General features: G+C 45.6%; 11 protein-coding genes across 11 annotated transcripts; 6 read left to right on the forward strand and 5 right to left on the reverse strand.

Annotated features, from left to right (window-relative positions):
- The first annotated feature begins 632 nt into the window (after positions 1–632).
- On the forward strand, positions 633–2,522 carry F4817DRAFT_231311 (fatty acid desaturase-domain-containing protein). The gene is made up of 4 exons (XM_049298926.1): positions 633–1,181; positions 1,235–2,033; positions 2,090–2,258; positions 2,320–2,522. The coding sequence occupies exons 1-4, from the start codon at positions 1,122–1,124 to the stop codon at positions 2,492–2,494; spliced, it is 1,203 nt and encodes a 400-aa protein (XP_049155702.1). The 5' UTR covers positions 633–1,121; the 3' UTR covers positions 2,495–2,522.
- Positions 2,523–3,752: 1,230 nt separating this feature from the next.
- F4817DRAFT_348074 (uncharacterized protein) lies at positions 3,753–4,465 on the forward strand. Its single transcript, XM_049304639.1, has one exon. It carries the CDS (start codon positions 3,823–3,825, stop codon positions 4,105–4,107), a length of 285 nt encoding a protein of 94 aa, XP_049155703.1. The 5' UTR covers positions 3,753–3,822; the 3' UTR covers positions 4,108–4,465.
- Positions 4,461–6,458, reverse strand: F4817DRAFT_348075 (Protoglobin-domain-containing protein). The gene is made up of 3 exons (XM_049304640.1): positions 5,878–6,458; positions 5,554–5,824; positions 4,461–5,490 (listed from the first exon to the last, which is right to left on the reverse strand). The coding sequence occupies exons 1-3, from the start codon at positions 5,981–5,983 to the stop codon at positions 5,043–5,045; spliced, it is 825 nt and encodes a 274-aa protein (XP_049155704.1). The 5' UTR covers positions 5,984–6,458; the 3' UTR covers positions 4,461–5,042.
- Positions 6,459–7,849: 1,391 nt separating this feature from the next.
- On the forward strand, positions 7,850–9,383 carry F4817DRAFT_348080 (uncharacterized protein). Its single transcript, XM_049304641.1, has 2 exons — positions 7,850–7,942; positions 8,008–9,383. Exon 2 carries the CDS (start codon positions 8,042–8,044, stop codon positions 8,732–8,734), a length of 693 nt encoding a protein of 230 aa, XP_049155705.1. The 5' UTR covers positions 7,850–7,942; positions 8,008–8,041; the 3' UTR covers positions 8,735–9,383.
- Positions 9,384–9,981: 598 nt separating this feature from the next.
- F4817DRAFT_319252 (uncharacterized protein) lies at positions 9,982–10,380 on the reverse strand (the record flags this gene model as incomplete). The annotated part of the gene is made up of 3 exons (XM_049301035.1): positions 9,982–10,121; positions 10,193–10,314; positions 10,373–10,380. 3 exons carry the CDS (start codon positions 10,378–10,380, stop codon positions 9,982–9,984), a joined length of 270 nt encoding a protein of 89 aa, XP_049155706.1.
- Positions 10,381–11,146: 766 nt separating this feature from the next.
- F4817DRAFT_367932 (uncharacterized protein) lies at positions 11,147–12,202 on the forward strand (the record flags this gene model as incomplete). The annotated part of the gene is made up of 2 exons (XM_049307187.1): positions 11,147–11,589; positions 11,654–12,202. The coding sequence occupies exons 1-2, from the start codon at positions 11,395–11,397 to the stop codon at positions 12,200–12,202; spliced, it is 744 nt and encodes a 247-aa protein (XP_049155707.1). The 5' UTR covers positions 11,147–11,394.
- Positions 12,203–14,139: 1,937 nt separating this feature from the next.
- Positions 14,140–16,344, reverse strand: F4817DRAFT_231417 (uncharacterized protein). The gene is made up of 5 exons (XM_049298927.1): positions 15,485–16,344; positions 15,317–15,421; positions 15,034–15,258; positions 14,825–14,967; positions 14,140–14,766 (listed from the first exon to the last, which is right to left on the reverse strand). Exons 1-5 carry the CDS (start codon positions 15,701–15,703, stop codon positions 14,358–14,360), a joined length of 1,101 nt encoding a protein of 366 aa, XP_049155708.1. The 5' UTR covers positions 15,704–16,344; the 3' UTR covers positions 14,140–14,357.
- Positions 16,345–17,870: 1,526 nt separating this feature from the next.
- Positions 17,871–19,642, reverse strand: F4817DRAFT_367936 (uncharacterized protein). The gene has a single exon (XM_049307188.1). The coding sequence runs from the start codon at positions 19,475–19,477 to the stop codon at positions 18,242–18,244; it is 1,236 nt and encodes a 411-aa protein (XP_049155709.1). The 5' UTR covers positions 19,478–19,642; the 3' UTR covers positions 17,871–18,241.
- A 714-nt stretch (positions 19,643–20,356) lies between these two features.
- F4817DRAFT_367938 (MFS general substrate transporter) lies at positions 20,357–22,338 on the forward strand (the record flags this gene model as incomplete). Its single annotated transcript, XM_049307189.1, has 6 exons — positions 20,357–20,497; positions 20,555–20,584; positions 20,648–20,747; positions 20,811–21,021; positions 21,075–21,196; positions 21,248–22,338. The coding sequence occupies 6 exons, from the start codon at positions 20,357–20,359 to the stop codon at positions 22,336–22,338; spliced, it is 1,695 nt and encodes a 564-aa protein (XP_049155710.1).
- Positions 22,339–22,435: 97 nt separating this feature from the next.
- F4817DRAFT_348095 (capsule polysaccharide biosynthesis protein) lies at positions 22,436–24,088 on the forward strand. Its single transcript, XM_049304642.1, has 2 exons — positions 22,436–23,040; positions 23,109–24,088. Exons 1-2 carry the CDS (start codon positions 22,840–22,842, stop codon positions 23,949–23,951), a joined length of 1,044 nt encoding a protein of 347 aa, XP_049155711.1. The 5' UTR covers positions 22,436–22,839; the 3' UTR covers positions 23,952–24,088.
- A 115-nt stretch (positions 24,089–24,203) lies between these two features.
- On the reverse strand, positions 24,204–24,768 carry F4817DRAFT_319258 (uncharacterized protein; the record flags this gene model as incomplete). The annotated part of the gene is made up of 2 exons (XM_049301036.1): positions 24,204–24,436; positions 24,537–24,768. The coding sequence occupies 2 exons, from the start codon at positions 24,766–24,768 to the stop codon at positions 24,204–24,206; spliced, it is 465 nt and encodes a 154-aa protein (XP_049155712.1).
- Positions 24,769–24,946: the final 178 nt, after the last annotated feature.

The following is a 24,946-nucleotide window of genomic DNA, read 5'->3' on the forward strand; positions in this document are numbered from 1 at the left end:
TTGCAATGTTTCATAGTTGAGACAAGAGTCAGTAAACAGTTTTTAGCCATGAAACCCTTATACTTTCGCCCCTGATGCCCACAAGTTTTGAGGGAATTGTTAGGTGTAAATGATACTTAAGCCCATAAAGTCACATTCATCAGGTCGCCTTTTAAACGACAGACTGTTTCTATAGGCTACCTAGTAGAGATAGCGGTCAAGGGAATGCCTTAGGTAGCTTTAGTGTATATTGGAAGCCCATATGGCTCCTCACTCCTGGCTTTTTCGATGTATAAAGCTCATTGTCATTCTACTAATGAATGGACTGATTCGCTTTACATTCGTTTGAACGAGACAACATTATTATTACCATTATTATTTTGATAAATAATACTGCAACATATTGGGCAGACACGTGTAAATTTTTAAATGGAGAGATGAATGGGATCTAGGTATTTTGACCATCCGTTTGCAGGAATTTTCATGTGTTTATCTTAATAACCAGAGTGGTGTAACAAGGGTCTTGATATATCCACCTCGGTTTTTTTAAACGATATTCTATTGGTTAGAAGCCTTGACACATGCTTTCTAAAACCGTGGAACAGGGATGGCTCTCTTGAGGCCCCTGGATCTAAAAGGGGAAATTGGATAAATTAGGGCTAGTGTTCATGACTTCTACCAACGTACGAACCGTGCAAACTAAGGACCAGATTTAGATGTTAAGCTAGACCCGCTTCCAAGATCCAAACCCCAGGACCCCTATCCATTCTGAAGCGGACGCAGAACTGTGTTGAGGCTCATCTCAACGAAGATTTGCGCCCCAGACCCCCACGTGTAACTTGTAAAAGGTTTAGTGGAGTATTTATTATTCAAAGGGCAAGCAAGCCCCCTTTTTCTTAACCCTAGGCTACATATGGGGTTAAAGGGCAATACCACTAACAATAATCTTGCCCCGGCGAAAATTTTCGCAAACATTCAAAACGCGGATACGAGACCCTGAATTTCTTCTTTCCTTCTACCTATGTTCTCTAGAGACAGGTGAATTGCAGGTCATTCAAGGTCATTCGAGGAGTCTTCAGCTGGGAATACTGAAATCTCGCTTAAGCTGGTCCATACTGCCATCGGCTTAAGGCAGATCCATTATGTCGACAGTTACTACTCAGACTGAAGCGCCTGTCGCGAGGCCTCGTGTAGTGCAGTTGGTATGTGAAGATACCCAACAGATGGAAGACTCGATGCTAATATTTTAAGACAGACAACTAAAGCAGAGCAGCCGGCGTTGCCAGACATCAACACTATCCGAAAGGCTATTCCTCCTCACTGTTTCCAGCCTTCAACATGGAGATCGTTATCCTACGTTGCGCGGGATCTCGTGATGGCCGCCGTACTTACCTACGGGGCCTTGACGTACATCCCTTCTGTATCTAATCCAGCCTACCGTACTTCTTTGTGGGTTGTCTACGGATTTCTCCAAGGTCTTGTCGGTGTCGGCCTCTGGATCTTAGCGCATGAGTGCGGGCACGGCGCTTTCTCGGTCCATCGAGGTCTCAATGACACAGTTGGCTGGGTTTTGCACTGCGCTTTGGGTGTGCCTTACTTCTCGTGGAAGTTCTCACACGCTCGGCATCACCGCTTCACCGGCCATATGCAGAAGGATATGGCTTTCGTTCCGCAGACGAAGCCCTCCTGGTTTGTTCAATCGCTAGGAGATGCTTTGAGTTCTTTCGTCAACTCCGAAGTTCTAGAGGATGCGCCTCTGGTGAATCTGATTCGCTTACTCGGTCAGCAACTAGGAGGGTGGCAGGTATATATGCTTCTCAACGTAACGGCTGGGAATGATAGCATGCAGAACTTAGAGGCCAAATGGTGGAGGCGCAGCCACTTTGATCCCTTTAGCGGAGTATTCCGCCCTCAGGAAGCTCTCTACGTTCTTATTTCGGATTTGGGCCTTGCACTTGTAGCTGCAGGCCTCTACTACAGCTCCTTGGCTCTTGGTTGGCAAACCGTGTTCCTCTTATATGGAGTTCCGTATCTCTGGGTGAACCATTGGCTAGGTAGGTTATGGATTGCAAGATAAGACAGTTCGAGCACCAGCTAACATCATACTCAGTTGCTATTACCTATCTTCACCATACGCACAAGGACGTCCCTCATTATGATGGTGAACGATGGACTTTCGTGGCCGGAGCTCTTGCTACTGTCGATCGTGATTTTGGCTTCATTGGCCGCCACATCTTCCACGGTATTATCGATACCCACGTTGTGCATCACTTGTTCTCGTAAGTAGAAACAATTTTCCTAATATACTTGCTAGAGACGGAGTTAACTAATATTGATTAGGCGAATCCCTTTCTATTACGCCGAAGAAGCCACCGAAGCGATTAAGCCGCTTCTCGGTGATCTCTACCATAGCGACGAGCATTCATTTATGGGTTCATTATGGGAAACATCCCGTACTTGCCAATACGTGGAAAACGACCCGGCCAACCCTGGAGTTATGAAATGGGCTCAATAGGCCTATTAAAGAGTTAGAAGGTTCAGCGCCAATCACGATAAACTCCTTTTAGAGTTTAGAACACACTAGAGAAGCATAGACATGGAGTAACATTAGGTGTAGACATCAATAAAAATTTCAAGATGTGTTGTGTTAGCGATCTTTTGTCATTGATTAGAAAGCTAGATGATACGACTTGTACGATTTTAATGACAACTAGTCTAATAAGTTTACGGGATTATGTACTCAACCTGGGAACTGCGACTTAGACAGGTAGTTAACAACAAACTCCTAGAAGGCCAACCGCATAGTGTTCCGATCATCTATTCCGAACTTACAACTGGTGCGTTTCGGTCGTTATCACCCGTTTACAATGACTAAAAATGCGACAAGCAGGTGTTTGGATATTATGTATCTGTCAGAGATCACACTTGGTATGTTATACCAGCTACAGAGTGACAGGGAGCTAGTTGGTATAGAACCCAAGTATAGTATATTGAAGAGATATCTCAACTCCCACTCCTACATAAGTCAGAAGGCACTGAAGTGCCCTATATATTTAATGCCTATCCTATAGCTACCTAACTGGTAGGTAGTATTGTTTAGTCTCAGCTCTTACTACGGCATCTAACTACATAGTTTTAACCTCTGTATCCTGACGGTATCGTCTTGGTGGTTTCTGTTGCCGTCATGGCACACTCTCCAATGAAGCCTAACCTGGACCTTCTAACTAATGGAATTGGGTTTAATCCATCAGCTGGCAAAACGAGATTAGGTCTGAAGTTCGCTGACGAATGTAAAGGCCGTGCTAGTTTCCGCCGTCTTAGAGTTACATACTGTAATATTATGGGCGCTACACATTGCCATTGCGGTGCTACGACTACCCAAACTGGAATCGGTTGCATATAGTCTGTTGGCTAGGTAGTTAAGACACAGCCGTGGTGATCCATTAGATCTTCACGGACGTGCCGCAGTGTTAGGATCAGCTAAAGAAACTCGAATTAGCCGGATTTAGGTCTTGTCTACTATAGATATCAAGACATGCGCTGGATGGGCTATGGCTTCTCACGCTGCATGGCGGGAATTGATTAGGCGGCATCGCTGATCTAGAACCAATATTACTGGGCGGTTTCTGAGAATTAGATGATATATTTGAGAACAGTGAAGGGTTGATTGGTAGTGCTTAAGGAGACTTGACATGGGAGCATATCCCTTGAGATCACATCAAAGCTTATCGTTCATATTAATCTTATATTGGAACTTTGCAAACTACCGTAAAGAATCTTGTTATATAATTTTTCTCCTGATTTAGCACGTGTTATTTCTTGATTACTTCTAGGTCTGTGGTTATGCGCATGCCGTTGCAGAGTACGATTTCCAATTCGCAATCACGCAGCGTTTCTATCACGACTGGCATCAGGGAGTCTTTGGTTACCGGCTCGCGAAGATGCTTGCCGGCCGCGGGGTCCCAACCTGGAAGACGGCAAATGCTAGGTACCACAAGCCGCAGCGTATTACAGACCGTGTCTGCCGCATTCCGCGAGTCCTGCGTCGACTTTGTCAGTTTGCGTTTCGAGGACTTGCCTACCTGTCTTATCAACTTATTGACGACCACAAGAACTATAGTGAACTAGAGGCGGGCCTGTCTAACCCCTTTTCTCCCTTACAATAAGATTTCGATCTTGCTCGCACGGGCCGGCCTCATGCGCGATATCGGGCGCATCCACGCGGAAGTCCTGCGTGACCTGGACGAGCATCGCGCCATAACAGGAACAGACCCTAAGGAGAAGGGGCGTCTACGTAACGCTGCAGACTTGAACCTGGACGGTCTTCGTCGCTGCGGCTGGGCTTCGCGGCCCGAGTGAGCGCACAGAGATTAGGCTACACTCGAGACTTGGACGTAGGTACGGTGGTCTTGGAGTGCAATATGCTGAAAAATGGGGTGTTGTTGATGTTAAAAAGGAGAATGAGTTGACGTACCCGGGTCCGACGACATGGAAGTCTCGACGTCGAAAGAAGACCACTAAAAGGGACTTGGTCTCCCGTCTCCCCCGCTAAGGAGCGTTAGGGTTATCTCACGAGGGCTATCGAGCAAGTCGTTACATAAAATGGTGATAAAGTGGTAAAATGAGGTATGTGGTAGGGGAATACATCCTTCTTTTTCAGGGATTTCTTTTCTCATTCTATTATTCGGGTATTATGGTTTTCTCGTCTGTCGTGTCATTAGGTAGTCTGTATTAGTTTCTGGTATTCATTATGTTTGAATTCTCAATATTTGGGAGCTGGGCACTCCTCACGTCTGGTATAAACTCACAAGGCGACACAATATATCATGACACGCAACACTGTGAAACTGAAGGGACTCATATTTAACCTGGGCGCCCATAATGAAAGCACGTATATTTACGCTGCTATGATGCTGCCACAATGATGCCCGGGTGATTCCACCAAGCCCACTATCCTTTGACGCCACTGTATGCCGATGACATAGTTCCTTGCCCTTTAATTGCAGCCCACTTGAGCTTGAAGCCAGAAAACGAATTCATGATGCTGATCGTAATGTGCAACTTCAATTCGTTTCGACATGCGTTCGTATAGGTAATGATGATGTGCACCCATTCTCTTTCTCGCCATTCTCCCCACATCCATTGCATGCGTCTGCCTTTGCTGCGGCAGAAAACCCTGTGAAGGGACACGAGGGAGACGATGGAACGCCCTCCTCGATGTCCTCTAATATCTTCTTCCCGTGCAGGAATCCTTCCGGTTCGACTATCTGCTTCTCTATCTCATCTGCGAACTCGTCGCCGTCGCGCACATACCACTTCGCGAAAAGGTCGTTCTGGACCCAGATGACCTTACCGATTGCCCTTACTAGAGCGATCTTCTTGTCCGACCGTAGGCGCGGGTGCGAAAGAAGCGCCTCTGTAAAAGTGTCTTGGATGAAGGCGAGACATGCCCCAATATGGACATATTCGACGTGTAGGGGGTGTTCACGTCCACGACCAGTATGCATCATACTAGAATTCATTCATCGTTAGGAGATCTTGATATTTGACCAAGCGTAGATGTATGTCACTCACCCTACTTTGTCCAGATACTCCCAAAATTCCATCGTGCTAGGGTCTGAACATAACTTCGATAGGTACGCCCTCAGGAACATTTTGCGATGTAATATTTGCGGGCTATTTTCGTCTAGATTCTCATCCACCGGTCCCTCATAGCTAGTACTCCGGGTTGCTAAGGCTCTCGTCGTAATGTCATACTGCAGAAGTTTCTGGTAGACAATATTGACGATGGCCGGAATAAGCTGTTTTATGTATCTCGAGCCTGTCACCAAGGCTTCGATATCATCTTGGACTCTGTTAATATAATAATTCGTGAAGAGTTAAGATTGGGCTTCATACTCGAACTGAAATCGATAAATGAGTGGAGATACTGTATTCGCGCCTCGAGATTTGTATACAGATCTTTCCGATCGATATGCTGCCGAGGACGTGCTGAGGGTCCCATTGTGGAGAATGTTAATCCTTGAAGCCGAATTTCGTGCTTGAATAACTCTAAATTTAGTTGTATTTAAGGAGAAGCAAAAGTTCTACTTGATAAAGAAGCTGAGCTGTAAGAGAGAATAGCAATCGACAGTGAATTAAATAAAAACAGAAGAAACTGAATTCGAATTTTATAAAGCACCTGAATGAATATGGAAAAAGAAATACCAATTCTTTTTTTTCTGTAACACTAGGAATGAAGCGATGATGGGTGATGATGGGCGATGATGGGCTGACATCGTGTGGGACCATCGAACCATCGTGTCGGGCGCATTCGGTCTGGGCTGACCCCGCGGATAAAAAGCCTTATTAGAATTGAAGCGTCGCTTATTCGTGGGGTCATTCCCCGGTCGCTGAGCTACATCAGGCCAATATGATGTCAGTGTCAGTCTATGCGTGCTTTATTTCTATTGGTTTTTACGATAGCATCAGGCTGTACTTCATACGAAGTATTCATATTTTAAAAGTGCCACGACCTTTTTATCTCAAAGATTTCCTAAACCCAGGCACGAGTGCATTACGCGTGATTGGAATTGATTTTTGACCAATCACCTTAACCTGTTACTTGTGAGAATACAACTATATTGATATTAACCTAGCCAAGACTGTATCGACTCTTATATATTTCATTAGTACTTAAGGCATTGTTTGCAGATAAGTCATGTCGTACAAGGTGTCCATCTTCCAACAACCCCAAAGTGATAAGTTACCAACCTGGATGCTAGAGCTTGCACGAATTTGGTCCCTTCCTACCTAACCTTGCATTGAAATCAAAACTTCCCAAGACGAGTAGAAACAACCTATTTTACACACGATTCTATCGTCCTATAAATTGAAAGCACAAGTCTGTTTTCGGTGATTTCATATAATGGGCGCACAATAGTCTCAGGTTTTCCCCCCCTAAGCCGACCTTCATAGAAGGCAACGTGGGTCCCCAAAATGGCAAAGTATTTCTCATCACCGGCGGGTACTCGAGGATAGGACTCGAGCTTGCGAAGATGCTCTATAAGAACCATGGTCGCGTGTACAACTGGCAACTAATTGCCTTGGACCATTCTTGTTTACGCGACTGCTTCTACCCTTGATAGAAGAGACCGCCTCTACTGAGCCGCCCGGCTCTGCTTACTCGAACCTCTTCCGACATACACCGTCCCTCTACTTTTTCGCATGGCCTTTGCTCTATGCACCAAAGATGACAGCGTATACGGGGCATCACGCTGGGCTGTCAAAGGATATAAGCTTGAAGACAAATGGGTGCTATATCATGCCTTTTGGGAGAATTGCGAAGGAGAATGACATCAGACAGGACTTGCTAGACGCACCGAAACAGAGAGAAGACGGGGGCTCTGGAAAAGCAAAGGAGTTTTGCGATTATTGCGAAGATAAGGTCCGTGACTATTTCTGAGTTAATGTGGAAGTACTACGCGTCAAGGTGGAATTGTAGTTCTACTATTATTAGTTTGAGCCTTTAAAGACTAATAAACATGTGGTTTAACTCCCGAATCCGCATAAAGGTGTTACCTATCATCTAATTATTGAATTGTATTTTCTCATGTATTGATTTAGAATCTCATCGACATATGTCTTGCATCTTGCTTCAATGTTTGTAAGTTAAAAGGTAGGTAGTTTTGCCAACTCCCTTCCTTCGGTTTCTTTACTCCCCCGCCTCGGAGTTTGTGCAAGAAAGCCATCGAAATAACTGGTATTCCGTATACCAACATAATATTTCACGGTTAGTTACCTATTCGATAGAGGTATCTTTCTGTTTGCATGTACCTAGATTAGGCACCCGGGTACCCAATGTGGCCCTTGCGCGTTTCCCTCGTTTAGGTATTTTTAAGCTCAACTTTCCCCGCACCATACCTCACATAGATTAGTTGAAATCCACAACCATACCTAAGCTTCACACTAAAAACTACACTAGGTACCTAACGCAAAGAGATTATGAGATTGTGGAACATCTAAGCTAACATGTATTGAGGATTACAGCCAAGGATCTTCCTAATACCTACTATCTACTCAGATGAACAAGATGGCAGGCTTGTCCTTTCGGAAAAAGCAGGCAGCGACACCGCCAAATGCTTCGCAGCAGATTCAATTAACATGGCCTGACGACTACGTAACCGTGGGTGCAGATGGCCAATTTGTGTCAGTCGACCACGAAGATCTATACCAAGGAGAATTTCACAAAGATGGCAAGAATCAGGGCGAAGAGAAGCGTATTCTCTTCCGCCCTCAAGTGACGGTCAACGTTTTCGGCAACAACGGGTCGAACTCTGGAACTACAGGAGCAGAAGGGTCCGAGCCGAGCAGCACAGAACCAATCAAGGAAAAAAAGACCGAAAAGCCTAACGATACCATAGCCGATTTGACGGCCCAACTTGCAGCTTTATCCCGAAAAGTTGATGAGCTCTCCGAGTTGGCATCCGCTCGGGGACCTCGAGTTGAATGCGGTTTGTGGAACACGGGAGAGGTTCGCTCATCGGATTATCCTTCGAACGACACCAAAGCGCGAATCTGGTTTGAAAAAGAGTTCAAATCTGTCCCAAATGTGACGACTGGGATGTGCTCAGCCGACGTGTCTAACGATGCAAACTTTAGAGTGTCCGTCTATCCGACAGAGATAGATACGAGAGGGTTTAAAGTCAATGTAATTGGCTGGCATGATACGGTGATATATGCCTGCGGGGTGTCGTGGGTCGCAGTAGGCGACTAGCTTGTGTACGTACACCGCCACATGTACCTGGTGTATAGGAAGAGGCCATCCTACTTCTACGACGTCTATTGTGACCTACCATGGAGACTATGGCGGCAGAAACTCGAGAAAACATGACTTCCCAGTTACCTTAGTTAGCTAGACTGCCTAAACTACAGCTAAACTACCTCGTCTGAAGTGGATATATGAATTTGAAGTTCTTGTGAACGATTTTCGATTCGATTTCAGGGGTCAAGGGACCCACTGTTTCCTTGCTGAGGTTGTAGAAAACCGTTGTATCATCGACATCGACCAGACTAACATACCTCGCGCTGCTATTATTTCAGTTATCATATTTTGAGGATTGATTTGCGTATTGATTCTCGTTCTCAACTATGTCCTCGCTCTTCGACACGTCCGGGAGAGTTTGAGGTGGGCTTTGGACAGCATCTTTGTCTGAAGACATGGCTCGCGCTCGCAATTAGGCATAGCGGCTGAGAAACAGTATAAGTATCAGATATGCGAAAGTTTAAAGATTGATAGCTGCTTAATTCTATTATTTAGTTGACGCTCGCCGATGATGCATAAATATTAGGAGCAATACGCCTCAAGGTCTTGGCAGACAGACATCGAGGTACACGACATCTAATTGGAGTCTATGCCACCAACAGAGGCGAGAACCTTAACTCCGAATATACTACTAGAAGCATCTATCGCTGTGCTCGTGACTTCCGTAGTATGTTCGTTTTATTTTATATTTACTAGGTACTCTGTAGCTTCTTAACTACTTCCTAGACCTAGGGGGGGTTTTCTTTCTTCCTTTTTCCGCTTCAAAAGATTCTAATCTAATTACTCTGAATGTTAGGCCATGCCTACATCTACACGTTTCGAGAACCATCGTGTCTTTCTTCAAGTCCGTTACCCTGAAGAAGTCTATCGCGTTATCGCCAAAACTCACGCATATATCATCTATTCATCATGAAACGACCGTAGTGAGAATTTCGAAAATTTTATATTAAAGGAGTGACATGGACTATCATAGAAGTAACCCGACTCAAAAACTTCAAGTGAACGTGAATGCGAATGACGTAGTAGTCGTGACTAGGAAACCTTTAGGTCCAACGGCCCAGAAGCGTATGTTGATGACAGATAAGTAAGCTGCCGAAGTGTGCTGACAGTCCGAAAGGCAATAGAATTTGATACCCTGACAGACGACTCGGTAACCCATTCTAACGTCGCCATGCCATATCTCGTTGCCAAACTCTGCTTCAATATAGCCCAACCACAATATCACCACGGACCCTAGCCGTAGCGTGTACTTCAGCCTCTAGATCTAGCTTTATTCCGACCAAGAGGGCAGCATCCTTGAGCTTACCGGACTCGTCAACGGGGCCCTTGAGCAGGTTGCCTAGTGTGATAATATTAGCACAATAATAGGCGGTGTTATCTACAGCTGGATTTCTGGGATAAATATCATACCAACTGGCCCGTTAGCACTGCCGGATAGTCCTGGCATGGGGAGACTATGCTTCAAAGCTCCACCGGCTTGTCGTTCCGCTCCAGTGAGCGAGTTTCCACCGGTGGTGACGGGACCTCCAGTCCTATAAATGAATAAATGTTAATCCAAAGATACTTGCTATACGGGTTAGAATCACTGACGAAGACATGATGATTCTCTGTAGTTTGTAGCGGTTGATTCTTAGAAATTGTTAGCGGTTGGGAGGTTAGCCTGTGACTTAGGAGACAACCTACTCTATCCCCTTTTGACAGGGAAGTGTATTATCTCCAAATGTGGTATTAAGAAGTTCACCGGGCAAGTCTTGACGACAGAAATAGAGCGGATGGAGTTGAAATTAGGTAGAAGGTGAACTAATTGCTGCCAGGTAAATATTCTGGGCACTCCAAATTCTCTTCTAAGAGCTATAAACTGTCTGCTTCTTCAAGACAAATATTACTCGTCACAAGAGACTGGAAGAAGCTTTTATACACATCTTCAATCTTTTCAAAGTTGCAATTATGTATAGCCGCAGACTGTAGTGACTGAAAGGTGAGCTACAATATCATCGTATATCGGTTAGATTCTGAACCATGACGAGTGCTGTGCGAACTCACCTCCGTAAAGTCATCCAAGCCTCATGAGATCCTAACGTGTTGGTCGTCGTATCCTAGATCCTCTATTCGTAATCCCGACAAGAGGATAGGCCTGCCCTAGCAATGGAGAAGACCGTGTATGCCTACTAATCATACGATTTAGGAGAAAATGGGCTTTGAAAGTCACACTTCGGCACCTGCAATGCATGACAGTTCACTGTCGAGGCCGTTCTGTGACGACACGGAGGAAGCGGGGGCAAGTCCGGAAATCTTTAAAGACGTCTAATACTAGCATTGGCGTTGTGCCTCTTTTCCTTTCAATACAAGGTGCATCGTTAGAGCACCGAACACATGAACCCAGCTCAGGTTACTCCCGAGTAGCATAGCGGTTGGGTATCAATACTTCCGTGGGCGGGCAAAGATCATTAGGAGATCTGCTGTATCGCCTCGCACAGATACGCAGGTCCTACCGGCAGGGCTATCGTTTCGGCTATCCACGAACATAGATATGAACTCAATGAGAGCATATATACCCCGCGTTCAATTGAATTTGGTTTAACGCCGTGAAACGCTCAATCAGAATAGCAACTATGTCTCAACCCCTCACATTTCTCGTCGCTTTCTCTGCTGTCGTAGGCACTTCCGAAGCCATTCGACAGATTCAGTCGGATTCCAAGAGAAAGGAACATCGAAGTCGAAAGAATAATCTGATAGTGCGGTGCCCTAAGTCGTCCCAATACAGTCCTATACTGGAAGGGAGACGTGTAGTCCTGTCTGGTGACAAGGTGAACGGCTTCCAAGCCATTTTCAACAAAACATCAGGTACTCAAGTTAACAAGTCTCCGGTAGCTATACATTGATACAGGCACCGACTATGACCAGGCCTTCGGCCATCCGTTTGCTGGATATTTCCTTCCGTATCCTGATTCCAAGTACTCTGGCCTCGTGTCGACGATCTGCGACGAGCCACCAATCATGAATTGGATATATATCGATCGAAATACATATGAGATCAAGTTCGGCACTCGTCCATCGGCACAGCCCAATTGGCCCGGGCCTTTCGATTGCTCTCGACAAGACCGCAGGTTGACATTTTCTGGATGGGAAGGTTTCCTTGCCGTCAAGGAGGGCGACTTTTGGGCATTGTACTTTGACGTTGACGAGGATAATCTGAAGTCAAAAGTAAAGAGTGATACCCTAGTACTAGATATAGAACTCTTACGCGTAGAGATGCGTGTTAGGCCTTCTAAAAAGGAGGAGCCATCTGCTGGGGGCTCAGAGGATACCGAATCCAAAGAAAACCCTTCAGGGTTGGATGCAAAGCAGTATGAGCAAAAGAGTAACGAGAAGGAGGAAGTCACTCAAGATTTTAACCTGGAGTCGCCAGATGTGGATTGAACTAGTGAATATACGCCAGATACTTGCAATAATCCAGCTCCCGCCTCTACGCAATTCATAATAGAGTCATTTGAGGCCAACATATCAATTAACTACCTAATCCTCAGTAGTCTCGATCCTAGTATTCAGTTCGAGGTTTTAATAATTTTATTAGATACCTTTAAATGTGACCCTTCTTAATTGTTCGTTTACGTTTCAAAGACTAAAGAAACCACAAGAGCTTCTAACTAGACGATAACTGTAAGAGAATCTCATAAAAGAAGCGATAACAAGGTCTACGTCCGAAACCATGCTAACAGTTAGCATACTACGGGAATCTGCAGAAAATAAACACCATTCCTAGGCAAGCTTCGCATCTAAGACAAGTTCATAGTTCTTCACGCAACAGTAGAGTTGCTTTCCCAATGTACGCTCGCCTCATCACAAGACCACCTTCCTAGGCGATAGATTAGAAACAGCTACGACGTGAGAATTGAAATCGTTACATATCCAGACTACCTACCCCAGACTGCCCTTCTGTCGGAACCGAGAGTGCTACTGTAGTTGTACAAAAGCCATACGATATGCGTGGTATGTGATCGCGTACAACTACACGTGTCCTAGTTAAACCACTTAACACGCAGGGCTATGCCGTAGTTTGAATAAGTAGGTAACTATATCAGCATATTATGTAGGCGAAAAACTATAAGGCGGAGATGTATACGCTCGGCAATGGCCGCGGATCATGACCTAACTAACGGGATAAAAATAACACAAGAATTTTGGAGTTGCATAATCGCGGTCATATGTGACCTGGATCGTTCGATACTAGAGTGAGGAAAAGTTCAGGTCTTTCTATTTTATTACTTCTTTTAGGATTATACGTAATCACGATGGAAAGTGATGTAGCATTGTGCGAAAATACATAGTCTACCTAGGTTACTACTAAGCTAGATCGCGTGGCACTGGGCATACTCAGATGATCATGTCTAATGGGATTCTATGCAAGCCAGGCAATAATTACGCCAAAGAGGCTCGCATTTACCAAGAATGAAATTTCGCAACTTTCATCTCTTCTATAGTTTCAATACCTTCCGTTAGGACTACCTAGCAATTAGTAGCGGATGCTACTATTATTTCATCACTAACTTGGAAAGCGCCTGTATATACCTACAAGCAAAACCAAAACTTGTAGTATTGACTAAGAAAGGTAACTCAGTTATATAAGGTCATTTACAATGATTAAATTTAGAAGAGTAAGATACTACTCAAGGAATCAATAGGCAATAACAATACACTGGTCAATTTATGTATCGTATCATCAGTGTCTACTCCCCGAGAAAGAGTATTTTAGGTAGTTAGCATTTATGTACAAGGCACCGGTTAGCCTAAACAATTGGTCCAAATACGGTTCCTTCATCAGTAGGTACCTACCTAACCTATCTGCCGTTATATTCGGGTCATCATTCATCTCCGAGATTATATTCATCATTCACGGGAACCTCCCTATTCACCCAATATTCCAGAGCCCTATCTGTCTTCAGGGTGAATAATTTCCCGGATATGCTTTACCGCGCTTCGGGAATACACGATCCTGAATCCTTTGATCGACTCTGATACTCGCCATTCCCACACCAGATACCGTAGTTGGTTTAAGAATCTGGACGGCCTATGAGAAGTCCGGTTGAGATACCATCCTGCGCAAGCATGTGTCGGTAGCAGGCCATGCTCTGGGCCCATTGCCTGCCCACCCGTCCCAGCGAGAAGTTTATGGTTCAGACAATACGTCTAAGGACGCCTTCGTGCCTCTAGGTGACTCAGTGGCCGATAGATCTAACTGAATATAGAGCCGCCGCAATCTGTAGTATACCTATATACCGCGTACAGAGCGCCTGGGAAACTTGGTGACGTAATATCTCACGTATTAGGCGGTCGGTCGAGACAAGATACCTTGCTTTCGAGGAATTCCTATGCCCATATGTGACTGGTACGACTTAGGCGGATAGAACGCGGGCGGGGTGATCGTGCACCTTTTAATTCGGATCCTTCCGCTCGATCCAGGTGACGCCTCGGATTATGATGACGCCTCATGGTTTCACCCGTGCTGGTGATCCATAGCATAAAATTGCCCATAGTGATTAAGAATTAATACCATACAGTTGCTTCCTTGCTCCTATCACCAATCCCTCAAATATCTCTCGCTTCCGAAATGCTTTTGTCGTGGTTGTTCATGCGGTCTCGCAGCCGTAGTTACCGTATTGTCGGTAGTGATTTTAATGTAATTACTTCGATCCCTATTTTGAGAGGAGCCCCCTGACCCTAGGTCAGATGTATTTGCGCCGCTAGGAGGAGTGACACGCAGCTTGGCGAGCGCGAAGTCAGAAGTCAAGGCTCTGTTGTTGGCTGATATGAATCCGCTTCGTAGCGATCGGAGGAAGGGCCAGAAGTAAGCAGCACAGGCGGCCGATATACTTGCGAATTGGACGAATTGCATGCTAAGGTAGTATGGAAATCCTCGGAGCGTATAATCGTCTTCGGCAAGGCGGGGAAGATAGATGAGTTGGCAAACCGTCGCTGCAATAGCACTTAAAACTTGTTAGAGATGCGTAAACGAAGGCCATAAAAGATACGAGTAAAACTAACAATATCCTCACGGAGAAGAAGCTAAGAGCTATGATTCGTGTCCTAGCCGAAAGTTTGAGCGGATATATGACGATTGCCGGAAGAGCTATGAGTGAAGCGTCCGTTAGAATATTCGTGATGTCCACGTATTCTAAAAATGCTATCTATATGATTCATTAGCAATAAGTCTTCAGTATAGATTCTCCAGCACCTATCAGCTTATCTCTTACCCTATCGATGCAGCTGGAGTCGTTGCTTTCCCATGGACCGTGGCTCCCGCACTGAAAAGCCGTTCCGACGAAGGCTACTAGCAACCAGATTATGACGGTAACAATGAAGACAGACGTGAGGCGACGGTGTCCCGATTCCGGGGACAAGGCAGATAACCCTATGCAAACCGAGAGCTTCGCAAGTCCGAGGGCGAGGATATATAATAATTGCCCGGCGTATTGCACCTGAATATGCGCAATTAGCTTCGATATTAAGCCGACACGTTTCGCGATAGATGCATACTTTAAGACCTGCTGTAAATTCATCGTCGGAAATGAGACTTCGCGCTTTTCCAAATATTTTCCCCTCGGGGACGAGGAGCGTCACGGATTCGCCGAGACCAGCGAACTGGTTATCACAATGTTAATCCAACTGAAAGCTATACTCTCGTTGAGACGTAAGTTAACGTACAAATGCCAAGGCGATGAGCGCCTCTTCCCATCCAAACCGTTGGTTCGTTTTCAGGAAAAACTTCGTCAAAAAGCGGAAGCAAAGCATAAGCGATGTCAACGCGATCAGTAGCCAAGTGATCATCTGTAGGATAGGGTTCATATCCGAGTCTGTAACGACGATCCCAGTCGGCGGCGAGGGCGCGGCATCCACGGCGGCGCGACGGAAAACCGACGGCATCTTCAAGAACCAGATGCCGGCGGCCCTATGGACGCGAGATGATATATCTCAGGATAGGCCGTCGAAGAATAGCAGCGGGCCGGACATTGGTAGGGCTGAGAAGCCCCAGCGTTTCCCGCGCGACGATGTGTATTAAGATTATGAGCTATGGAGTTTGAAAAGACCTGGGGAAAGAAAGTGGCCTTGATTCGCGCGCGCTCCGTGCGTATGTATTTTCTAGGATAAATATGATCAGGGAGTAGAAACGCCAAGCGGCCAACCACTGGCTCTAACGATGCTGACGGGTGGCGCAGATTTGCGATCGAACCATGGATATCCGCGGCAGTTGGCCCCATTAGCTTATTTGAGGAACAGTATTGCGACAGGATCATCTATATGAGAATATATGTGTTGCACTGCATAGCCAACGAGGCCAGCTCATAGGTAGCCTCTGATATTCCATGCGTCTGTTGGAAAGGTTTTTTTTTCTTACTTATTTTTATCTCTGCCACCCTCCTTTGGTTTAGATAATCACATTCTCTATGATAGTCTCCGCTTAGAGAATTAGAGCTGGTCACGAAGGACTAAGGATGCAGGGGACCTAGGGATCTACACGGATGAAGGCGGGAACTACATGGAACTAATGCCAGTCAGACCGTGGGGGAGTACCCATACACGTGAAATTACGGATGGCCTAGATGGATCGTGTACTTAGGTAGGCTGCCACATGTATGTATACAAGGTAGTTAATGCAAGGGTATCTGGATAGCCCAGTTCCTTACGATGTCACTGGTTGACTTAAGTAGATTGAAATGCCTACACATGTACATAGTGCGCTACATAGGTAATACCACAGTAAGATATTTCTAGCCAATAAGTGGAAATGAGTAGAATAATAATTAAGACCATGTCTTTGAATGTTCCAAAACCGCGGCACAACTAGAGAAATTCGTCGTCTCCTCATTCATCCGAAGGATTCACTTGAACCGAGGCCACTAGCGATCCTAATACTACGAAGTACGTAGCAACTGAACTACCTAGCCTTTTGCATACGAATTTGAAAGACCTACGCAGGACCACGTGCTACTTACCTACATCCTAAGGTAAGATGGGTTACTTTCATGCGATACGCAATAATGCTACCCATAACGTACCTATCTTACCCAAAGCTGAAATTTGGAGGGGCCGTATAAGGAAGCAAGGCACTAAATTTTTTATGGTACATAAGTGCTCGGATGTTGGGGGTCTGAGAGACCAGTCGCTTCGATCCCTCTCAAAACCTTTAGTGGGGAAGCATTTATCCCATGTCCGTTCACGCAGGAGTAGCGAGGGTCGCCAAGACGGCCCGACTCTCACCAATATCTTGGTCCAGCACATTGATAGGTCTAACAAAGCTTGATGGGACATGCTACCAGTCTTCCGGGCCATAACTTAACGATTATAAATAGGTGAGGGTGGTAAGTATGAATATACAGTGGAGTATGATGCAAGACAATGGGATATGACGAGATAAGTCCATGATGATTTTAATAGGCTTTAAATCAGCATCGTGGTGTATGTATCCTTTCTCAGTTAATACCTCCTAAACCGTTCCAGGGCATTGTAAAATGCAGCTGGATGCCATACAAAGCAGGGTTGGTTAGCTTTACTTAAGGCTCGTCAAAGGGGCACGAACACCACGTTATTCAGCCACCAAATCCCCGAAGCCAGTCTTTCCGACAGCCTTCAAGATGTTAGGAAATAAACGATGTACATTGATATAGTAAAGAGACTCCCAAGTACGTTCCACAGGTTCAGCCTCATCGGCATATAACCGTTATTACTCTTAGATCTTAGTTAGATCTTCAGTATCACAGTCCAGTTCCGCCAGTTCTTACATCCGCATAACGCCACAAGAAGGATGCAAACCCCCGTCTTCGGTGTACGAACTACCCTTTCTGTTAGACCTGATTTTCTTGATTGGACAGGGATACCTAGTTAAACTCTGGGCCCGGTGCATGTCAGCATTCTACCTTAAGCTCATGTACCTTGTTGCCGCCGGTAGGATCAAGCTTTCCAGGGTAAGATTAAGTTTAACCCTCAAAGGATTTATTCGGCACGGAGTCCGGATCATATTAGGCCATTTACTATTTATTAAGGACTAATGGCCAATATAGTTTGAACTTCATTGAATAACCGCCCCTAATTATGGATGTGTGATGAATAGATACTAACAGTCACTTATCATTGCGAAAATTAGGCCAACTTTCGTTGTGTACTTTGTACTTGTTAGGTAGGTTATACCGATCGATTTATGATGAGGATGGTTTTAAAGCACTCGTGATAGATCATTGCGGACGAATACCGTTACCTAGGTATGCTAATTGATGACTTTTCGGGGCTTATTCTTTAAAATCTCTAGGTAGCTTAAGCCTAAAAAGACCTTACTCGACGTGGATATCAATAACATAACACCTATCTACTCTCTTTCCTTAAGGGTATATTACCTCGTGCCTTCCGTGGAAGAGGTAACTTAGATAGTCGTGAGAGGGTGTTGTGCAATGCGGTACCTCTACCAGTTTATAAGATATCTAACGAGACAAGTGTACTCCTCAAAAGATTTATTCTTTCAATCAAATCAGTCTCTCTAGTAGCGACTGCCTTGAATGTTGGTGCCATCAAATCGTTTATGTTATCGCTATCGGTAATTGGGGATGGATTAAGGATCTTGATGATGAAACTCATCCGCTGCAGGAGATGCCTAGCCAGTTGCAATACCAGAGTGATTTGAAGGGCTGAAGAGTTTGGTAGGGAGAAAGATCCGACCTTCACATCGGGCATCCGAACATAATCCTCGGGTGCCGTGACCGAGGAGCGATCCAAGCAAGCTTGCATGTTGCCGAAGATGTCGTTATAAATTTCGATTAGTCTCTGATAACAAGAGAGAACTAATAGAAAAGATGCCTGATCGAATGAAGCAAGTCGACTGGTGCTAGACTCACGGATAGGAGACGTGATAGAATCCTGAGCCGAACCTCCTGGCTGACGGGGATATAACTTGTCAAGCGCCTCGATGAACCTCTGGGATAATTGGAATGTTTTGTCTATGGCGAAGTCCTTATCCTTCCAACTCAATGGCTGGGATGTAGAGATCGGAGGTTTAGGAATGGTAGAGGAAAGTGAGAATGTTTCAACGTTCAAATCAGAGAGGCTCTGGATAATATCCAATGGCAAGCAAAGAGGTTCTTGCACATCATCCCGCAAGGGATCTTGCTTTCCCGCTGGACTATCATTCTTAAGAGGAGATTGTTGTTCGGTAGACAGCATGGCCCACTCCTGATTGAATCGATCTTGCCAAGTATTAGAAGCATCTTGTGATGGTACCTGTGACAAAGGCGGGCTTGTAGATGTGACAAGGGTTGGCGAAGAACCGGAGGTAGAGTCCTCGATAAGGGGTGTCTGCCATAACGCCGAGTCGCACTGGAAGAGGTCGCTACCAAGGCTAAAATTCATATCAGAAAGAGAAAGTTGGCAAATAGGGCCGGGAGTAGCAGAGGTAGAGTGCGGAGGGCCGTTTTCAGTAGTTTTGACTGAGTCGAGATTATCCTCTCTGTTGACGGAGCTGTGCCGATCATCGTGATGGTCATTCATCGCCTTGGGTTTCAACCCCCTTTTACTGCGAAGCGACGGGCTCCAGGTACAGATTGCTCTCGCTCTAGTACAACGGACACAGGCACCTCCAGACGCACTTCTCATGCACCTTAGTTTCTGTCCGTGACATCTATCGCAAGCAGATCGTTGGATGGGGTCAGGCATACTAAGATCCACCCGAAAGCTATTAATAAGACGAATACCTGGGTATGAAATAGTATAGATTAGGTACCTAACCTAGGGATTTAGGACAAGCCAATATTAAAGCATTCATCGGACTTTGGTCTGTGTTTAACCATTTGGAGAGACTATACTGTAACGAAATCTGGGATTAGGTGATTTCTGGGAGAAATGGGTGGATTTCGTTCTAGCCCAAAAAAACTCTAGAGCTGAGAAGTTATGTAATCCACTTCATCGCGATGAGGATATGATAATACCTAACCTAGATAACTCTTCTGGTATGACCCGCCTTATCCGGGGATCTGACTTCACGTAGCTTATTTAAATAATTCGATTATAACCATTAATGAGGTCCCGCCCTGTATATATAGGTATATATATATATATATATTCGAGTTATTTAGGAAGATGAAGACGACACCGTCTTGTAAATGGTATAGTCGTAATATAAAGTCCGACGATTATGTGATACTAATAGTGGTTCTTCGGCCGAAAACAAAGCCTGGCATCACCAAGAAGTTCAATTCTCGCTTATTAATATGTATTGTTCTAAGTCTTCGGTAGTTCCTTGCTATGTAGAATTCGGTAGTCCCACAAATGTTCGGAAGATAGTGGGTCCCTTCGGCGGTTGGTAATCCCCCCTTGACCGGGACCCTACCGAAGAGTATAATGATGGTTTACGAATAGCAGGATGCCTTACGTTACGTTTACTTATACTCGTGAACGGAAAATAAAAGTGACCAAAGACACAAATACTTGTATCTAGTTGTGTTATTCAATTCCTATATGATATAATATCTTGATCCCCCCTGCGTTAGTCTATTAGACATATCAGCCTCAGATCTTATACCGGATAACATAAAAATGAGCAACGGAGAGGAATCACCGATTTCAGATCTTAATACACCCCAAAATGACCAAGTACTGGCATCTCGGGAGAAGGATGAGGAAACCGACGAGCAACTTAGTCCCGCAGCCACATTCTTGCTCGTTCTATCTTTAACGGTAAGAACCCCTTTGATCGAGCGAATTAAGCAAGTGGGATCGCTGACATTCTAAAAGGTGTCTACCTTCATTGCTGCTATCGAGCAGGTATGTTATTATCTACTATAGAAGCCTCATTGGAAAGTTTAGAAAATTTAACTCACCCTTCAGACGATTGTCGCAACTGCAGTGCCGACCATAGCCAAGTCCTTCCAAGCTACGGAACTGGAGTATGCTTGGATAGGGACGGCATATCTCTTGCCAGCAGCCGGTACGTCGTAAGCTTCGATGCTTTCGTCCTTATGAGTTAACAACTGATTAATTCATCTCGCAGCTGCTACTCCACCCTGGGGGAAAATCAGTGACATTTTCGGTCGCAAACCCATCCTACTCGCGGCCATTATTGTGTTCCTCATCGGCTCTCTCGTAGGAGCGCTTGCGAATAATATAAACACGCTTATCGCAGGCAGAGTAATACAGGGAATCGGTGGTGGGGGAATATTGGGATTGTCAATAACCATCGTAGGAGATGTTTTCAGTCCTCGGTACATATATGCTACTCTTTATCCGGTTGATAATTAAGCTAACATTTTGGTAGTGATCGAAGCAAGTATTATGGTATACTAGGTGTGACTTGGGGATTGGCGTGTGGCATAGGCCCTGTCGTCGGCGGTGCTTTTGCTGAGTTCGTATCTTGGAGGTGGTGCTTTTGGATCAACTGTAAGTTCTGTACGAAATCACCGTGAAGGCATCTAGGCTAACTTGCCAAAGTACCAATTGCTGGCCTAGCTGGCATATTCGTGATCTTCTTCCTCAAGGTCCATACGCCCAAGACTCCCATCATCGAGGGACTTCTTGCGATGGACTGGCTTGGCACGATAACAATTGTAGGTGCCACCGTGATGTTCCTACTAGGAATTGGCTACGGAGGGGCGGCTGAACCATGGGACTCTCCCGTCGTTATCTGCCTTATCGTCTTCGGAGTCGTGACGGTTGGCTTGTATGTTCTCATTGAGTGGAAAGTGGCCAAATACCCAATTACTCCGCTCAGGCTTTTTCAGTCGACTTCCAATATTGCCTCGTTCGGAATTGCATATATCCACGGCGCAATCTTTATAGCACACCTTTACTACCTTCCTCTTTACTTCCAGGCCGTCCTTGGTGCGAGTCCGATCATGTCGGGTGTTTATCTCCTACCAGTTGCTGTCACACTGTGTGTGGTATCGAGCCTGACAGGTGTCTATATCAGCAAGTCGGGTAGATATCGACCGCCAATCTACTTGGGATTTGGCTTGATGATTCTAGGAACTGGTCTCTATATCAATCTCCAGGATTATCCTTCGTGGCCACGCATTATTATCTACCAGATTATAGCAGGTGTCGGTATCGGACCCATTTTCCAGGCCCCTATTGTGGCAGTGTTCAGTCTTACAAAGCCTGCAGACATTGCAAGTGCAGCGGCGACACTCCTTTTCATGCGCGATATTGCAACAGCTATGTCAGTCGTTTTCGGAGGAGTTATTTTTCAGAATCGTATGGCGGCACAGTCAGGAGAGATTGTCGCAGCTCTCCCATCTGACAAAGCCACACAAGTAATTGGGGGCGAAGCCTCCGGTGCACTAAATATTATCCCAACTCTACCCTATGATCAAAGACAGGTGGTAGTTGGGGTATATAATGAGAGTCTACGGGCTGAATGGATTTTCTATACTGCACTTGGAGTTGTTGGAATGTTCCTGAGCTTGCTTATCAGTAAGCAAGTATTGTCTAGGGAACATAAAATCCACAAGACGGGGTTAGAGACACAAGAAGCAGCTCGATTGGAGGAGAGCGAAAAGAAGAAGCTTAATGCAAATATATAATCTACTACGGACTACTCTAAGGTTGTAGCAGATGTCAAGGCCCTTCAGCGTTTGTCAGGGGTAAAGGGTACGTACCTGATTCAGGGGTCGGTTGAAGCTCGGAACAAGGCAGAAGCTGAAGCCGGCAAGATGCGGGTCAGCCTTGATTCAGCTGGTCTCCACTACTTCGTCATCGTAACTTTTTAATCTTTTTTACCTTCACTAACAAGTAGCTACTTCACCTTTTTTCTTCTTTCTGTATATAAAAATTAGCGAAGAATGGAGTCTTATTTGTGTCAAATTATCTACTCAGTAGCACTTTAATCGAATGCCGTTCCCATCGAATAATACCGGCCTCATCGCGAAGTGTACAAACACGATCCTCTGCCATCTGCGAGCTGTACCTCTCTGGGGAATCGCCCTAATTATACTACTCCTCGGATTCCTTCGGACGCAGCTGGTGGCTACTATTACGAGTAGTAGAATATTAGGATCGAACGGAATACCTAAAAAATAAACATCATGGCGTCTGCTGCCGGCGCGGCTAATAGAGTGCTGAGGGTCACTGGACCGATACTCCTACCGGCTGTCGCTTATGGTGCCTATAAAGGGAACGTGCTGGCAATGCTTCAGTCATTCTTTACAGGCCCAGGCAGAACAAGCCGTGTTGTAGCTCTAGTGGTCGTGCTTGTTAATTGGAAAAGCCTGCCTTTTGCGTGGACAGTATGCAACCCCTGGGCCAGCCGTCCTACATTCGAAAAAAAGGCATTTACTAAAAGAAATGCTCATAGTTCCGCGTTTTCGGCGCCATGATAACGCACCTAGGTTTTAGGCGCTTTCATACACACACTCCCGACCAACTCTTCCATCCAGTGATTACGCCGTCTCATGTCTCGCTGCTCGAAGTCGATTATAACATCCACAAGTCCAACTCGACCTACTTCGCCGACCTTGACGTCAGCCGTTCTCAACTAGTCTCACACTTATTCGCTCGCGGCTGCCGCGAACTTGCTAACAATGCCTCAACACGCCTGGTGATGGATCCGTCGGACCCTTCGAAACCAGCTAAGGGCAAATTCGGCGTTATGCTTGGAGCCGTGCAATGTAGCTTCAAGAAAGAGCTACAACCTTATCAAAAATACGAGATGTGGTCCCGTGTTCTCAGTTGGGATCGTAAATGGCTTTACATCGTAACGCATTTCGTTGAGCATGGTGCCGTCAAACCGCGGTCTTGGGACGAGGGGAACTTCGGCGCGACGAGGAAAGACAAGGGGAAGCCCGAGGATTGGGAAAAGAAAATACATGCTACAGCCATCAGCAAGTATGTATTCAAGATCGGACGATTAACAGTACACCCCGCTGTCCTTATCGACGCCAGTGGGATGCTACCAGAGCGGCCTGACGGTTGGGTCACTACAGAAAACGGAATGGCCCCTCCATCTCATCTGATCACTGGTCATGCCGTCAGTGAAGCTGAAGCTAAGGACGGACATGGCAATTGGTATTGGAAGCGAACGGAAGAATTGCGTAAGAAAGGTTACGAGTTTGCAGCACATTTCGCGGCGCTAGATGGTTTACAAAGCCAATTTAATAGCGGTGAAGATGGGGCTCTTGGTAGATTTGGCCTCGCGTGATTCATACCGCATCTACACACTAGACTTTCAATCTCACGATAGAGACAGCTGATCGTGTATTATACAGATTCGGATTCATATCCTTAGACTCGGCCTTAGAAGAATAGACATCGAAGACAATTAGAGACTATCAATTGACTTTTAAGCTTCCCCGACTGCTCTTATTGATTTAAGTATACACATGATCCGAAGACCATCAAAACGTTGTATAAAAGAAGTTTACTATTAACCACACCATATCGTGCCAATCATTTATAGAGCTAAAGCAGCCATGGCCGCAGCAAAACCGAGACCGGCAACGGCCCGGTTACCGGCTCCGGGTGTCGCAGTCGGGGTCGAAGCCGCATCGGTAGCCGAGCCGAAGACAACAGAGCCGATCGCAGACGTGGCAGCAGCGCTAGCACTCGATATGACCGAAGAAACAGCAGCACCACCGGCGGCAACTGCGACATTTGCGCAGATCTCCCCGGAAACTTTTGTCGTCTCTGTTTCTCTATTAGTCATTATGTTCCTCTTGCCAAAGTATTACACAGAAGCACTCGGTAACTGGGATCTAGAACATTCCAAGACAAAGGGTAAACATACTAGCTAGGTCATCGGTATTACAAGACGTCGATACACAGGTAATAGCCTCCTTGGTCAGGTCGTCGATCTTGCTGCATTGGCACTTGTTGTCGGTGGTCGAGCAGCCGACCTTGGTTGAGGCGCTGTCTAAGCATGGCTTCGCGCAGGACGGAATCTCCGAGATAAGCTCTTGCAGACTCTCGGCGGTGGCTGCCGCGGCGAAAAGAGCGATAGCGAGGGTCTTGAACTGCATTTTGAATAGGTATCGATGTTTTATTTCCACGTAAATGAGTGTATGTTTGTTTTCTTCGACCGGCGATGAAAATAACGAGTAGTCGACGTGGTAGAGTAGAATGAGCAAATGAGCGAAGATATTCAATAATAGACGGGCAAGAGAACAAACGTCCAGGGTAAACAACTTTGATACTGAG

Source organism: Daldinia loculata (assembly GCF_022478755.1).
Source record: "Daldinia loculata strain CBS 113971 unplaced genomic scaffold F4817scaffold_57, whole genome shotgun sequence".
In the NCBI taxonomy this organism is placed as follows: Eukaryota; Fungi; Ascomycota; class Sordariomycetes; order Xylariales; family Hypoxylaceae; genus Daldinia; species Daldinia loculata.

Bases quoted from the DNA above. Each gene is read 5' to 3' on its own strand.
- F4817DRAFT_231311 (XM_049298926.1), top strand. From the start codon at position 1,122: ATGTCGACAGTTACTACTCAGACTGAAGCGCCTGTCGCGAGGCCTCGT. The intron at 1,182-1,234 runs GTATGTGAAGAT...ATTTTAAGACAG, and splicing joins GGCCTCGTGTAGTGCAGTTG to ACAACTAAAGCAGAGCAGCC. The intron at 2,034-2,089 runs GTAGGTTATGGA...CATCATACTCAG, and splicing joins CTGGGTGAACCATTGGCTAG to TTGCTATTACCTATCTTCAC.
- F4817DRAFT_348074 (XM_049304639.1), top strand. From the start codon at position 3,823: ATGCGCATGCCGTTGCAGAGTACGATTTCCAATTCGCAATCACGCAGC.
- F4817DRAFT_348075 (XM_049304640.1), bottom strand. From the start codon at position 5,983: ATGGGACCCTCAGCACGTCCTCGGCAGCATATCGATCGGAAAGATCTG. The intron at 5,825-5,877 runs GTATGAAGCCCA...ACAGAGTCCAAG, and splicing joins ATTTATCGATTTCAGTTCGA to ATGATATCGAAGCCTTGGTG. The intron at 5,491-5,553 runs GTGAGTGACATA...AATGAATTCTAG, and splicing joins GAGTATCTGGACAAAGTAGG to TATGATGCATACTGGTCGTG.
- F4817DRAFT_348080 (XM_049304641.1), top strand. From the start codon at position 8,042: ATGAACAAGATGGCAGGCTTGTCCTTTCGGAAAAAGCAGGCAGCGACA.
- F4817DRAFT_231417 (XM_049298927.1), bottom strand. From the start codon at position 15,703: ATGCCGTCGGTTTTCCGTCGCGCCGCCGTGGATGCCGCGCCCTCGCCG. The intron at 15,259-15,316 runs GTATGCATCTAT...GCGCATATTCAG, and splicing joins AATTTACAGCAGGTCTTAAA to GTGCAATACGCCGGGCAATT. The intron at 14,968-15,033 runs GTAAGAGATAAG...TGAATCATATAG, and splicing joins ACTCCAGCTGCATCGATAGG to ATAGCATTTTTAGAATACGT.
- F4817DRAFT_367936 (XM_049307188.1), bottom strand. From the start codon at position 19,477: ATGCCTGACCCCATCCAACGATCTGCTTGCGATAGATGTCACGGACAG.
- F4817DRAFT_348095 (XM_049304642.1), top strand. From the start codon at position 22,840: ATGGCGTCTGCTGCCGGCGCGGCTAATAGAGTGCTGAGGGTCACTGGA. The intron at 23,041-23,108 runs GTATGCAACCCC...AAATGCTCATAG, and splicing joins GCCTGCCTTTTGCGTGGACA to TTCCGCGTTTTCGGCGCCAT.